Source organism: Gorilla gorilla, chromosome 8, assembly GCF_029281585.2.
Source record: "Gorilla gorilla gorilla isolate KB3781 chromosome 8, NHGRI_mGorGor1-v2.1_pri, whole genome shotgun sequence".
NCBI lineage: Eukaryota > Metazoa > Chordata > Mammalia > Primates > Hominidae > Gorilla > Gorilla gorilla.
The window spans coordinates 118906200-118921573 of NC_073232.2; the positions used below are offsets into that span (position 1 = coordinate 118906200).

General features: G+C 41.0%; 1 protein-coding gene across 6 annotated transcripts in view; it reads right to left on the bottom strand.

Annotated features, from left to right (window-relative positions):
• The window catches only part of SORCS1 (sortilin related VPS10 domain containing receptor 1), a 588824-nt gene that overhangs the window by 47308 nt on the left and 526142 nt on the right, over positions 1–15374 (bottom strand). For all 6 annotated transcript variants that reach the window (XM_019035469.4, XM_055354006.2, XM_055354007.2 and 3 more), the window contains exon 19: positions 8027–8213. In XM_019035469.4, the coding sequence (XP_018891014.4) occupies positions 8027–8213 (187 nt within the window). The remainder of the gene's footprint in view (positions 1–8026; positions 8214–15374) is intronic.

Below are 15374 nucleotides of genomic sequence, written 5' to 3' on the forward strand. Positions count from 1 at the left end.
AATATAGAATGATTTTATCTACAGAGGCCTATAAAAACTGGAAACCATAATTAGATGTACCAACCTCACAAAGATATGCATGCCCTCTTCATAAAGAACCGCTAGGACCTTTCCTTCAACCCTCAATCTTCTCTTTGAGTCACTGTTTCCAGGCAAAATGCAGCTTCCTATGCATTTGCCATCCCCATCTTTGTCCCATGAGGTAGAGGAGAGAGCAATACCTTGGGTCTATTCACCTGGTTTATTACCTCCTCTTCTGCTTGCCCTGTAAATGTGTTTCCCAGAGTCCTGTGTTGAGACTTTTTCACTCTCTACATACTTTTCTACCAGGCAACACCATCCACACCTTAACCTTCAAATATCAAATGCATGTGAAGGGCTCTAACACCCCTTTCTGGGCTCTAGACTCCTTCTGGGGGGGTCTAGACTTCTTTGCCTCCAGCAATCAAATGTTCTCAAGGACCCTGTTATTTCCCTCTCCTGTATTCTCTACAGTTTGGTGATTAACGCTCATATTCATCCAGGAGCCCACTGCCGAAACAGAAAGTCAATTTCAATTTCTTTTTTGTTATTCACATCCATTTAGGAAACTGACAATTTGGTTTCATAAATCTCTCTAAGATATTTAGCTCACCCTCCCTAATCTGGTGCCCTGGTTCATACTCTAAGCACGTTCTCACTTCTCTTCCAGATTTTCCTGCCTGTAACCTTTCACCACCCGAATCCATCCTCCAAATGGCTGCAACAGTAATTTTTCTAGAAAGCGAAGCTGATCATGTTACTCATACTTGTTCAAAATTAAGATTCCCATGATCCGGTTGGGTGTGGTGGCTCATGCTGTAATCCCGACACTTTTGGAGGCCGAGTTGGGTGGATCATGAGGTCAAGAGATCGAAACCATCCTGGCCAACATGGTGAAACCCCATCTCTACTATAAATACAAAAATTAGCTGGGCATGGTGGCATGCACCTGTAGTCCCAGCTACTCATGAGGCTGAGGCAGGAGAATTGCTTGAATCCGGGAAGCAGAGGTTACAGTGAGCCAAGATCACACCACTGCACTCCAGCCTGGTGACAGAGCAAGACTCCATCTCAAAAAAAAAAAAAAAAAAAAAAAAAGATTCCCATGATCCAATTATAATAATAATGATAGCTATCACACATTGATTTAAAATTTGTGAGACAGAAGACAGAGGCTGAAAACTTCTTGAGGGTAAGAATTCTTCATATTTATCTTCATACACAAAGACTAGCAGAGTTTCTAAGACATAATAGATGCTCAAGTATTCACTGGGTAAAACAAATGATGTAACTTCCCATGTCTGTCTTTGTGCATGCTACTCCCTCTTTAGAGAATGAAAAGTCTGGTGATCAGCATACAGAATCAAACTGATCTTCTGGCCTATAAAGCATATGCTGAGAAGCAGTTGATTATAAGCCAGAGCAGTTCAATGAAATAATAAAAGGGTAACATTTACTGAGTGATGACTACAACTAAATGTTCTGCTAACAACTCTGTTTTTCTTATTTTATCCTCACAAAACAATCTTATGAAGTAGGCACTAATATCCTCCCCGTTTAGAGATGAACAAAGTAATGTGACTTTCCCCAGGTCATACAGCTAGGAAAGCAGTTTGGTTTCAGAGCCCTTGTTCTGAGCAGATGGAAGTGTTTGAAAGAACCTTTCCAGTCAAACAAAATAGCTATTAAGAGTTGCTGCCTCCTGATCAGGTAAATATGTCCCAGGCATTGGAAAATGCACTTTCCACCTGGTTTCATTGATTGCACAAGTCTTGCCATTTCCCTATCAAATGATTTGTTCCAGCAAGCCATGTCCTGGTCCACCCCAGGGCCTTTGCTTCTACACACCTTTCTTATGGCACCTGTCAGTCTTCAAATCTCAGTTCCAGCATCCCCTCCTCTGTGACATTCTTCCTGAGTCCCTCAATCTGAGTTAAATGAATCCGTTAGAATACAATGACTAGATAAGCTATGCTAGAAATGCTAGTTCCATTCTAAAGAGGTTCATTTTGTCTCTCACTTGTGAGCTTTTTTTTTTTTTTTTTTTTTTTTTTGAGACGGAGTCTCACTCTGTCGCCCAGGCTGGAGTGCAGTGGCACGATCTTGGAGCATTGCAACCTCTGCCTCCCAGGTTCAAGCAATCCTCCTGCCTCAGTCTCCCAAGTAGCTAGCTGGGACTACAGACACACACCACCATGCCTGGCTAATTTTTGATTTTTAGTAGAGACAGGGTTTCACCATGTTGCCAGGCTGGTCTCGAACTCCTGACCTTGTGATCCGCCCGCCTCGGCCTCCCAAAGTGCTGGGATTACAGGTGTGAGCCACCGCACCCGGCTGAGCATTTTTTAAAAGTCATAAACCAGCATAAGAACAATGCCTATATGTCATTGTCTCAATGAAAAAATTCGAATCTTGTTAGTAAAACATGGTAATTCATTCACTCAGTTTTTTTATTTTTATTTTTATTTTTTATTTTTTTGAGACAGAGTCTCCCTCTGTTGCCCAGGCTGGAGTGCAGTGGCATGATCTCGGCTCACTGCAACCTCCACCTCTAGGGTTCAAGCAGTTCTCCTGCCTCAGCATCCCAAGTAGTTGGGATTACAGGGGCGTGCCACCAAATCTGGCTAATTTTCGACACCCGGCTAATTTTTATATTTTTAGTAGATATGGACTTTCACCATGTTGGCCAGGCTGGTCTCGAACTCCTGACCTCAAGTGATCCACCCACCTCGGCCTCCCAAAGTGCTGGGACTACAGGCGTGAGCCACCGCGCCCAACCCTCACTCAATAGTTTTTGAGTCCTGTGATCTGTTGGGTATTATTCTAGGTGCTGGGGATACCTGGCATTTGGTGGAGCTTAGGTATTTCTGAGGAAGGAGGGTGCTGAATGCGTAAAGCAGAGGTCGGTGACAGAGCACTATTTTTGAAAGTGTGATGATGGAAGACCTCTCAGAAGAAATGGCATTTGAGCAGCAACCTGAATAAAGTGAAAGACAGCACCAAGTATCAATTTTGAAAGCTCCAGGGTGAGGGTAGAGTAAGTGAAAAGACCACGAGGAAGAGGGATGCCTGCCATGTTTTAGAAATTGTCTTATTCTTTTTTCATTTATTTTCACATAACCACGTTTTGGTCAATGACGATTTTTTTTTTTTTTTTTTTGAGACGGAGTTTTGCTCTGTCACCCAGACTGGAGTGCAGTGGCACGATCTTGGCTCGTTGCAACCTCTGCCTCCTGGGTTCAAGTGATACCCCTGCTTCATCCTCATGAGTAGCTGGGATTACAGGCGCCTGCTATCATGCCCGGCTAATTTCTGTATTTTTAGTAGAGACAGGGTTTCACCATGTTGGCCAGGCTGGTCTTGAATTCCCAATCTCAGGTGATCGGCCTGACTCAGCTCCCCAAAGCGCTGGGATTACAGACATGAGCCACCATGCCCGGCCAGTGATGAATTTTCTAAGAGAAATTCAAGACACATAGTATGTTGGCCTTGTAGGCCATGAAATACATATGTGTGTGTTTGTATAAGTTCATGCATATACATTATATATGAATACACATATTAAATTTATCTTTCAGATTCCCACAGCCTCTTTTATTCATTTACTTTTCACGGGTTTAAAATACCTGGTTCCTGCTATTCAAAAGCCTATTCTTTGACCATCTCTGTTCATCACAGAGGGTGCAGTATGCCCTAATGGAGCCACAGAGGTGAAACTCCAGACCCTGGAGGCCCCCAGCTGGCTGGCTGCATTAAGTAGGGAGCTGAACTGGCAGATGCGGCTCCATCAGACAGGTGCCTGCAATGCACAAAAGGGACAGTAGGTGGCGCTGCATCATTCCATATGAATCTTCCTGGAACGGTGGTTGAGAGAATTGGGGAATTGTGTGAACTGGGTTTCCCTTCTCTTTTCTTGTTTATAGCCCTCCTGTGCTGCAGGAAACAACTGACGCCTGTGAGGCTGCACATCGTGTGATTGTGTGTGTGTGTGTGTGTGTGTGTGTACACTGGCTGCTCTGGCCTGCCTGCAGCATTTATGATCTGGAGACCTTTGGCCACCTAAATATTGTGCACATATCATATTGCTATTTGTCTGCAATGTTTAAAAAAGCTACTAGAAGAAATAAGAGTGATTCAAACTATAAAGCTGAGATCCTAAAACAGAGTTTCTCAAATTTCAGTGTACGTTAAAATCATACTAATCTGTTCAAAGCAGATTATGATGCCATACTTCCAGGAATCCTAATTCAGTGGGTCTGGGATAAGACCCAGAACACTACATTTTTACCATTTAATTTGGGGGGCAGGTGGCTCATTAAGCTACACTTTACAAAATTCTAGTCTGACGTTTGCTAGTCAATAAAATGATGGTGTGAATGGTTGAAAAACTACGTGGGTTTTCAAGCTACACAGATCATTTTACTCTAAGATGGGGCCAGAAAGTCATCTGCACATGGCTCCTATATAAGGGAACAGATAAGGGAAGCAGTTTAGGAAGGACTACAAGATCCACCTTATCTTTTTTTTGTCCCCAATTTCTGTTCTGCAAGTTTGCAGTCTTCAGTGATTTTTTTTTTTTTTTTCTGCAAGACTGGCTGCGACAAGGCAGCTTTCTGAGCAGAAATCTGCATGCTCTCTAAAACCTCTGCCCCATCCGACTGAAGGCAACACTGGCTGCAGCACGTGTCTCATTAGTTTGCAAACTAGCAGAGCACAGTGAATACTATCCCCAAGGAATTACCAACTGTCAGGCTACAAGAGATTACCAGGCGCCCAGCAAGACCGGCCCACTCCTAGAAACACTATGCAGGAACATCGGCTCCATTTGTTTCAGATGACCTTTGCAAACCCATCTTTTTTTTTTTCAAACCCTCTGGTTTGGAATCAAATCACTTTTCTGCACTGGAGAGTGGTCGGAATGTTTATGTGAGACAGGCAATGGGCTTTCAGGATTGCCCCTGAGGGTAGGAATTGGGGAGGGGCAGGGGACAGGCTTGGTGAGCTAAGAGTTGCTGCTAATTCTCCTCTCCCTCACAATCCACTAAGTCCAAATGTATATGCTACTTTGTGATGATAGAAAAATCAAGTTTTACTAGGTGCCAGGGTACCATATATTTTGCTTGATGGGACTTTTGGGAACAAGATGCACATCTACTTGACAGAGGAGAAAATCAAGGCTCAGAGAGATGGAGTGACTTCCCCAGGAGTTTGAACCAAAATCTGGACCTAGTCAGAATGCCCGACTCAGTCCAGTGCTTTTCTTTCCCCTATAAAGCCACCTCTCACTGCCATATCATGGCACTTTGGCATCCACAGTCACTCATGACACCCTCCAGCTTTAAGATGCCTGAGAGTGTTACTCAGTTATGTTCTTGTTCTGACTTGCTTTGAGCATAAAGTGATGCCAGAGTCACAGTGCTTCTCCAATCCTTGATTTCTCCATCTGAAAGAAAAGGCCAGAAGTCTGTTATGGTATAGATGTGAAGATGAGCAAAAAGAGTTTGTGGGCATAGCAAAGCACCCTGGATCTTTAGGAGGGAGGCACTAACCAAACATGTCAGAATCTGCTGAAACAGTTATATGAGTTTATATGTATGTGAGTTAGCAAACAGCTTCAAACATGAACTTGCTTTTAACACAATTAGTACCAAAGAGCCAGGCTTAGAAAGAAGTTCCATTATATGAGGCATGCTTATCCAACCACTTAACCCAAGATGAGTCTACAAAATTAAAATCAGAACATGAAACATTCCATTACAAATTATTTTCCTCTAAGGTTAAGGTCAAATATTTGGTCCAATCAACTAGGCTAATGAAATGAAAGAATTGCAAATGAACGAAGAAACTGGTTTCTTTTAGAAGGGTTTCCGCAGCCCTCAATCTTAAGCAGAGACAATCTCTGTGTGTGTTGTTTTCCTCTCCAGGATTTCGTTAACTAGGGAGGAGTTTTGCAGGGGAGCAGTAGACACCTCAAGGGGTATGATCACACACACAGGATTGAGAAAAAAACCTACAGAGTGACAAGGAGGTGAAGCTATGGAAGATTTAATGGGAGACCCCGAAAAATTTAGATCAGAAGCTGATACTGGCTTTTAAATCAGTATTTACATGTGATTGGACTATGGTAGATGTATAACAAATTTGTGGTATATGGAACACAATTATAATTTGTAAGGAAGCTAGCTCTCTAGCAAAATCACCCCTTACAGAATAAGCTATGAGATAATAATATGCTCTAGGTAGGAGCCATTCTTGGCAAATGTGCTGTCATTTTTATTGCAAGTTATTTTTGCTACTAATCATTAATGTTTGTGACGTATTGTTAAAGATTTTAGTATGATCATTTCTATGATACCATTGCTATCATTTCCCTACATACTAACATACAGGGAGGTATTATGTCTTAGTAAGTGGAAAGTCCTGAAAGTCTATATAGGACGAGTTAGGGATGGCAGTTAGATGGACGGGAGCCCCCGTGATAAGTACTGAACTATGTAGTTGTGTAACAAGCACACTGCTTCTAACCAAAATGTTTATGTTTCTTCAAGATGATCTGTAAAGAGTAGGGAGTAGATGGTAAAAGCTAATGGAGACAGCTCCTCCAATCCCAAGCCGCTCTTGGCACTGACACTGACCTTAGTTATCAAGAGCTAGGATCCTTGCGGCAGGTGGACCTGAGTCTGAAGCATAGTTCTGCTAGGTAGTAGGTGGGCCACTTCAAACAAGTAACTTAAGCTCTCTGAACCTCAACACTTTTTGTAAATAGGGTTACTAATAGTGCCTACTTCACAGGACTGTTTTGAGAAGTGAGATAACATATATTAAGAGCCTGTTTAGCACAAAGTCTGGAACACACTGTAAACTATAGCCAAAAATAGGCAGATTGAGCTGGCATACTGAGAATCATGTGTAACTTTGTCAGACCCAAATAAAGGAGTGCATATTTCTTTGAAGCACCTCTGCCATGAGAGTACAGGAGACAGAGATCAGAATTACTGACATGTTAGGAAGACTCAACAACCAAAACAACTCTTGGTCATCCCCTGATAGTCTTGCCCTCTCACTGGACCACAGCAGCTAAAAAAGAAAATGTTCTAATTGATACTTTCTGTATTCAATTTTGTTCCATGGGCAAGGTGCAGAGGAGAGGCATGGAGTAATAATGGCTGGCCTTGAGAGACTCTTGGACTAAAACTTGATATTTGAACAAGACCATTCATATAAAGGAGCTGCTTTCATTTAAAGGAAACAATTTCTTTAGTAACCAACACAAGTCCTATGACTGGAAAACCCCTTACACCTAACATATTAATGACACATGTTTTAAGCACACATAACTTAGAAGTTATTATTGTGTCACCATACTTACTCACATCTTTAGAATCCCCAATGAGGGAAAAGCTTTAGCATTTCTTGGAACTGTTTCCTACCACAGTTTCCTTAACACTGTTTTTATACTCTTTCTCTCTACACCACCTTCTCTCTAACACCAAGTCATCCACAGATAGAAGCCCAGGAAAAAGGAGCAAAACCCTAAAAGGATTATTAATAGCAACATATTATGAGAAGACAGAAATAATCAGATGGGGAGAAGTTTCTTTACTTGGGCTAATTCTCAATGCATTAGATTGAGTGGTGCATGTGGATTGTTTTCAACAATTTCTGACCCCAGCAAAACCAAATTTCTTTGTTTCAACCAAACAGCTCTGCAAGTTACTTAGGCTCAGCCTCCAGATTCAAGTGTCATATCTTCAAGGCACCCGGGGTAAGCAGAGGAAATGCAATGAGAATTTGAAGCAATCCAGAGAGTCCAGGATTATTCAAATTCTACTCTTTGATTTTCTTCTCACTCTTTCCTTATTTTGGTCTCTTAATCATTTCTTCCCCATTCCCCTTCTTCTAAAAGATAACTAGTGTACTTATTCTAGATATAAAATTGTGAATTAAATTTGAAAAGGACATAATATTTAAGATAGGTCATAAACCAACAACAGTAATAACATACAAGTTACATGTAAGTACAGGACGGCGCTGTCAGAACCCATACTGTTGTCCACCTGCACGGTCACACGGAAAATGCCCACGTTCTGATAGACGTGTTTGATCCCATCTTCCATGGAGCTGAGATTGACGTAAGACACCGCGATACCATCGCCAAAGTCCACTTGGATGAGTGTCCGCTGAACATCACCCTGAAAAACAACCCAACATCAGAGGAAATGAGTCAGTATTCGGCTGCTCCTGCCTACGAGACTGGAGACTACGGCTTGTCCTAGTCCCTGGCTCAGGCATGACGGCAGCCCTGGCTCACTCCTACAGCTAGGAGCATCTGCCTGCCTTTGACAGAATCCCTGTGACATTCCCTGGCAGGCAAGAGTTTGCTATTACGGATACACTCCAAATCTGAAGGACACCAACTACTGTAAGTTTCAGGGGTTTGAAAATTAATAGTGCTTGATTATCAGCTGCAATGTGATATTCAATTCCTCCAAAGGCTTTGGTAATAGTCTTAGCATCCACAAGGATAAAAGGTGTACACACACAGCTTTAAAAATTTAGCTTACCTGGGTCAGGCACAGTGGCTCATGCCTGTAATCCCAGCACTTTGGGAGGCTGAGGCAGGCAGATCACAAGGTCAAGAGATCAAGACCATCCTGGCCAACACGGTGAAACCCCGTCTCTACTAAAAATACAAAAATTAGCTGGGCGTGGTGGTGCACGCCTATAGTCCCAGCTACTCAGGGGGGCTGAGGTGGGAGAATTGCTTGAATCTGGCAGGCAGAGGTTGCAGTGTGCCAAGATCGTGCCACTGCACTCCAGCCTGATGATGGAGTGAGACTCTGTCTCAGAAACAAAGAAACAAACAAACAAAAAACCCAAAAAATTTAGCCTACCTGACTGACATGGTAATGGACCACTCCACTTCCTGGGTCTTCAAGACCACCCCTCAACCCGAATACCCTTCATTATTTCTTGTTCCCTAATTGTATCATAGGAAGGACGGAAGACACTTTGCCTGATATCTGATAGGACACTGTACGCAGCCCTATTATTATCTGAGATAATAATGGTTAATTCTTTTATGCTTTAGCATTTCAAACTATCAAAATGATCTCATGTTATTCTCCACAGATTCTTAGTCTAGTCTGGAGACAGGAGTAGGCAATCTTCTCCCACTTTACAGAGGAAGAAGCTGAAGTCAAAAAAGATGTCATCACTTGTTCAAGGTTAACACAGCTAGTAAGTGGCGGTCCTGGTATTCTAACTCACCTTTCTGCACTTCCAGGTCATTCATTATAGAGAGTATATAGCACTGTAGGTAATCAAGGCTCCCCTGGCATGAATTCTCATGTGCCATTAACAAGCTGGAAGACTTCATGCAAGTCATTCAGTCTCCTTCAGTCTCAGTGACAAATCTATGAACTGGGTATAATAATACCTTCCTGTCTTAAAGAGTTGTAAAAACTATGCAGTAAATTAATTACAGATTAATTAGTCATCTGTAAAATGCTACATAAAAATGACTATAAATCAATGTAGCTATAAAAGACCTACAATTGTCCCTTTAAAGCTTAATTGAAATTGTAGGATTCCAAATTTCCCATGGGTAGGCAGAAGAAGATAAATTCTGCATTATAAAATCCCAGACCTGTAAAAAAAAAAAAAAAGAAATGGCCTTTGGAAGAACAGTTTAGATTCTTAAGGAAAAAAAGTTGCTTAGACCCCATTGACAAAATCCTTCACACACAGTCCATCCTTTAACAAATTTTGTTGTTGTTGTTAGCCTTTCCCACTTTCAGGAAAGAAAAAAACAAAAACCTTTGAACTAGAAATGTATTTTCGATTAAGTAAGGTTCATATGGTATCATATTTTTTGAAAAGGCCAAGTTTAAAATGTTGACATTTAAAAGATTAATTCACAGGGAAAAAGAAAAGCAGTTCAAATCCTATGAATCTGTGTGACCTACTCCTCTGCTCTATGCCCAGCCAAGCATTGTGTGTGGGGCTCACAGCAGCGGACTCTCAATAAGTACATAGGCACAAATTCTCCCCTAGGGTAAACAGAGAAATTCCATTCAAAACTACAAAATAAATATCCAAAGCCCAGACATTGTGCACTTACTTGAATTCCCTTCACTAATAAATATAAATGTCAACTATTCTTGCTGACGTGTCCTTCATTTAAACAACCAAAGTGGACTGATCAACTTCTCATTCTGTTTCCAGTTAGTTTCCACCCCTAGCTTTCAACAGAGTTGCTGGGAAGCCAGCCCTAGATGTGGGCAAGGGGAAAGAGCCCACTTTTGAAGCAAGTATCTGAAGGAAATAGCAAGGGTATCTGGGGTTATCCATGGAATAAAACAAGGAATGCAGTTTCCACTAGAGAGGGGGGAGGACATGAGGGAAGAGGAAGACAGACAAGTTTAATGTACTTTGTGGCGACAGAGTGAGCATCAGGCAGGGGCCATCATTTGCAAAAGGACAGAGGGGAGATTCACACCTTCAGTCAACTCTACTTCAGCCTCCATTGAGAGACAGCAGACACTCACACAGCTGAGAAGAATATAACTTTGGCTGCCATTGCTTGAGTCTACCTTGCCTTGCCCTTTCTGTCTGGTCTTCATCACTTCCATTTTGTTGTCCTGGATCAAGACCAGTTACATAAAAAACCCTCCAATTTCTATCTCTCTTGATGTCTACTGTCTGTCTTGCTGCATTTTGTTTCATGATAGGATTCTTCATTGTCCATTCATGGAATGTTCTCTGTGTATATAATGGGTGAAAGGATGGAGCTACTCAATGTTTGGACTAGAGCATTAGTAAGGTTTCCATTTCAGAGTCAGGTTATTAGGGTGTTAGGTCAGGTATTTTACTTATAATTATATAACAGATCATACCTTACATGATAGAATCAGGTATTAGGTTTAACATGCGCCTGACAGCCCCTGAAGACAAAGGCATGGAATACTCCAATCAAATGTGAAGTCCCAAGGACCTCCTGATATTGGGATAGGCCTCTTGGCTTGGACTCTGCACTAGGAGATAAGAATGTCAAGGGGCCATGTATGACAGCAGAAGGCAGCAGATTATATTCCTGCTGTCGCTTTCCACTAAAGGTGAACAAACTGGATTCCATGCCTTTTCCTTCAGGAGCTCTCAGGTAAGTGGTAAGACTATTACCACTGTAACAGCTTCACACTGGGGCTCATCTGTCATCAGATTCTGGTGTTCCTGGGCTCAAATGACCACTGGAAGCAAGGATGCCAGCCACTTTCAGAGAATAGGAAACCGAGCAAAGGGATGGCAGCCCAAGTCCTCATAACTATTGAGTAGACATACTCACCCTACCGGCGCTCTGGTCATTCACTCATTCACCCAACTGTCAGATATTTATTGAGTGTCTATCTCATGTCAGTCACCAAATGGGAAAATGTTATTAAGCAAGCAATAGCCAAACAAACAAAATAAATATGGCCTGGGCTTTCATGAGCTTACAGACCACTAGTGAAACACATGCACTTTCATTAACTAATCATGCAAAAAAAATTATTGCAGGGTGACATGAAGGAAAGGTACATGGAGTTGCAAGCTTTTGTAACATGCAGGACTGGAGAGCTGATATGATTGGGAACTTCAAAGAAGGCTTCCAAAAGGAAGTGATATCTGAGCTGAGAAGACCTGAAAGAAGAAGGTAAATTAACCAAATGGAGGCGATGAATGAGTGAGGCACAAGTGAGAGAGTGCAGGCCAGGGGAACAGAGGGAACAGATGTGCAAAGGCCCTGTGGTAGAGGGAGATAGTACGGTTGAAGAAATTAAAAAAGAAGGAGGAAAAAGAGAGAGAGAACAAGAACATGTTACCAAATGAGGTTAAAGCAGAGAAAAATACCTTTTGGGACTTGTGGGTCAAATTCCTGATTTTTATCTTTCTCCTAAGAGCAATGAGAAGCCATCAAAGTGTTTCACTTTTTAAATGTTTTTAAAATTTTAATTGATAATAATCACACATATTTATGGGGGTATATGTGATATTTCAATACATGTATATAATGTGTAGTGATAAAATCAGGGTAACTGTGATATCTATAACCTTGAATCTTTTTTATTTCTTTGTGTTGGCGACATTCAAATTCCTTTCCTCTAGCTATTTTGAAATATATAATAAATTATTGTTAACGAAAGTTAACACTGTACTGTGCTATACAATATTAGAATTTATTCCTCCTGTCTAACTGTGATTTTGGACACATTAACCAATCTCTCCCTGTCCAGCCTCTTGTAGCTACCATTCTACTCTCCTATTCTGTGAGATCAACTTAATGATTCAAGGGATCTAAGTAGGGGTTTAAGGGAAGATGGCATGATGATATTTTTAATTCAAAATGATAACACTGGCTATGATATGCAGATGAACTGGAAGTGTGCTGGAAAGCCAATTTGGAGGTATTCTAGGACAGATGATAGTAGATTAAACAAACAAACAAACAAACAAACAAACAAAAAATCTCCAGCAGAAAATTATATGCACCTTCCTGTCAAAATTAACTCTCATAGTTCATTGGTTTTGAAATCAGTGATTCTGGGCCTTTGATATCAACATCTTTTTTTAGGAGTTTTATTTCTTAATCTGGATGTCCAACTACTACCCAAGACCCAGCACTGTTCTGAGGCCTCTGAGAGGATGCCCAGTCCTGCTGCAGTCTGAGGTCTGCAGCCGATGCTGGGCTGTAGCAAAGGCTGAGGCCCTCTCATTCTGATTGTTGAATATTAGGTCTTCTTGTGGTCGGATACATCTGAAGATGAACACTATAGCACAAGCAGATGCTATTCTTATCTGATTTTAATATGATGAAAAAACTTTACCAGGAAGCTTTAGGATTGTAAGTACTAAGGGTGTATTAATAAGGCTGGGAATGGAAAGACTAAACTCATTGTGGACTGGAGCATAATCACAAACAAAAGTGTCATGATACACGCAGCCAAGATTAGCAAACTTCGCTAGGAAAATGAGTTGCTGGGTGGTACTAGGGTAGACTGTGTCAACTCCGGCGGGGCTGGGAAGTGTCTTGTTAATGGCTGTATCTTCAGTGCCTTAATGCAACACCTGCGAATGATTCTTTTTAGTTCCATATAATTTGAAAGTTGCACATTTCTATTGTGTGTTTGTCAAAATGCTTTCTTACATATTATCTCATGTGGATGTTAGGACACCTAGGAGATAGAAAGGACAGATGTTATTTTTGATATAACAGAAAAACTGCAGCACAGAGGGGTTAAGTAAGATGCATAAAGTCACGCAGCTAGTTAGACACCTGCAAAAGGGTTTAAGATGATCTGTGCTTTGACTTGATCTATTCAGTTCAGTTATCTTTGAGTTTCTTTAATTGAAATTACTTGCAATATTTCTTTCAGACCAAGAGGAAGGTGGTAACAAAGATAAAGCATTATTTTCTTTTCTTGCTTGACTGTATTCCTGGCTTTGACTCTCTTTTCCTCTCTAACAATGATAGGTTGGCATTTACTCAATACTCTGCTTCTGTCTATCCACTAGTAAGACAGTATCATGTTTAAGCCATAAAGAAGATAGAGAATATGAGAAACAATTGGTATTCATAATCAGTAGTCAGGAAAGTCTTGTGTATAATTAATTGAAAAATACTTCAATCTAATAAATCAAAAGAAATCATTTCTGAAACTAAATCCAGGCTGGCAAACATCTAGACTATTATCAAATTCTTAGATATAATGCTCTTTAGTCACATGTCCTAATACAGACACAGAATTGAGAAGACTAGTTCAAAAGAAGTGCCTGAGAAAGGCACAAAACCCACATGAAATCCACGTGATGATTCTATTCTCCAAGGGCATTGCTGACGTCTAGAATAGAAAAACAAATATATCAAATGGCCACCAGGAAGCCAATATTAACCTGAGCAATGAAAGGTGTGTGAACCTATCAGTTCCTGTAACACAGATTCAGAGAACCCTGGGACAATAAATGCTATGGAAACTCCTCACGGACAGCCTCAGTCCAGAAGTGAGACTCCAAGATGTCCCTCAAGGCATCAGAGACCCATTGCAGATAGACACCAGGCTCTTATATCAGAACCTGGTCCATGCAAGCACGACAGTGGCCCTCACTCAAGCTTCATCAACATTTTTCTTGGAAGAGAGCAGAAACTACATTGCAGAAAAATCACTAGTATAACCCATTTTTAATAAAAAAAATAAGCAACAAATAACACAGTAAATATACCATAAATCTGTATGTGTTTGTGCGAGTACAGAGAAACGTGAAGCAAAAGGTAACCCAGACTGTTAATATTGATTACCCTGGGAGTGGAGTGAAGTGAGGGGCAGGAAGGGATCAGCTGGATTCAAAGAAAGGAGGAGTGAATGAGGGGAAATAAATATTTCTCCAAATTTAAAAGGGGGTAGAGTACTGAATAACACAAGAAACATTACAAAATACAACATTATACCTCTACTATTACTATAAATATTTAAATATGGGTTAAGTACATTGGAAATAACCAATGTAACAAAGACTTTGTTTTGACTGATGATGGAATACAACCAACAGAATTTGCTGTTATTTTTGTGTTATTTTGACCACAGAGTAAGGTTTTTCACACATCATTAAGCGGCACTGAGTGACAGAAAGGAAATCAGATATTTCAGACATTTCTTTGTATGACTAAGGATATTTAGGCAGAGTAGGGAGTATGAAATAAAAGTAGCTCACCATTATCCTGCATACCCTACTCTAGGGAGGTAGACTCAGGTTAGCAAGGTCTCGACAAGGAGTGGAAAAGGAAGTAACAGTTCAACGTACCCTGGTGTTCAGAGAAGAGATTTCATCAGCCAGTGTAGTAAATGCATGGCATGCGACTTTGTACACAAAGTGAGAGTGCAAGTAAGATTGATCTAGTTGGGTGCAGTGGCTCATGACTGTAGTCTCAGCACTTCGGGAGGCTGAAGTGAGAGGACCACTTGAGCCCAGGAAGTCAAGGCTGTAGTGAGCCATGATTGCACCACTGCACTCCAGCCTGGATAACAGAGTGAACCACTCTCTCACTAAAGAAAAAAAAAATAGAAAAGGAAAACAATTGCTCTACAAGATCCCCTGGGTGGTCACTAAGGGAGAAGACAGAGAACATTTTTTTAAAGTTTACTGTGTCAGAAATAATAGCAACTACTTTCTATATATTATCTTATTTAATCTTTGTATCAGTGTTTTTTCACACTGCTATAAAGAACTGCCTGAGACTGGGTAATTTATAAAGAAAAGAGGTTTAATTGACTCACAGCTCCACATGGGTAGGGAAGGCCTCAGGAAACTACAATCATAGT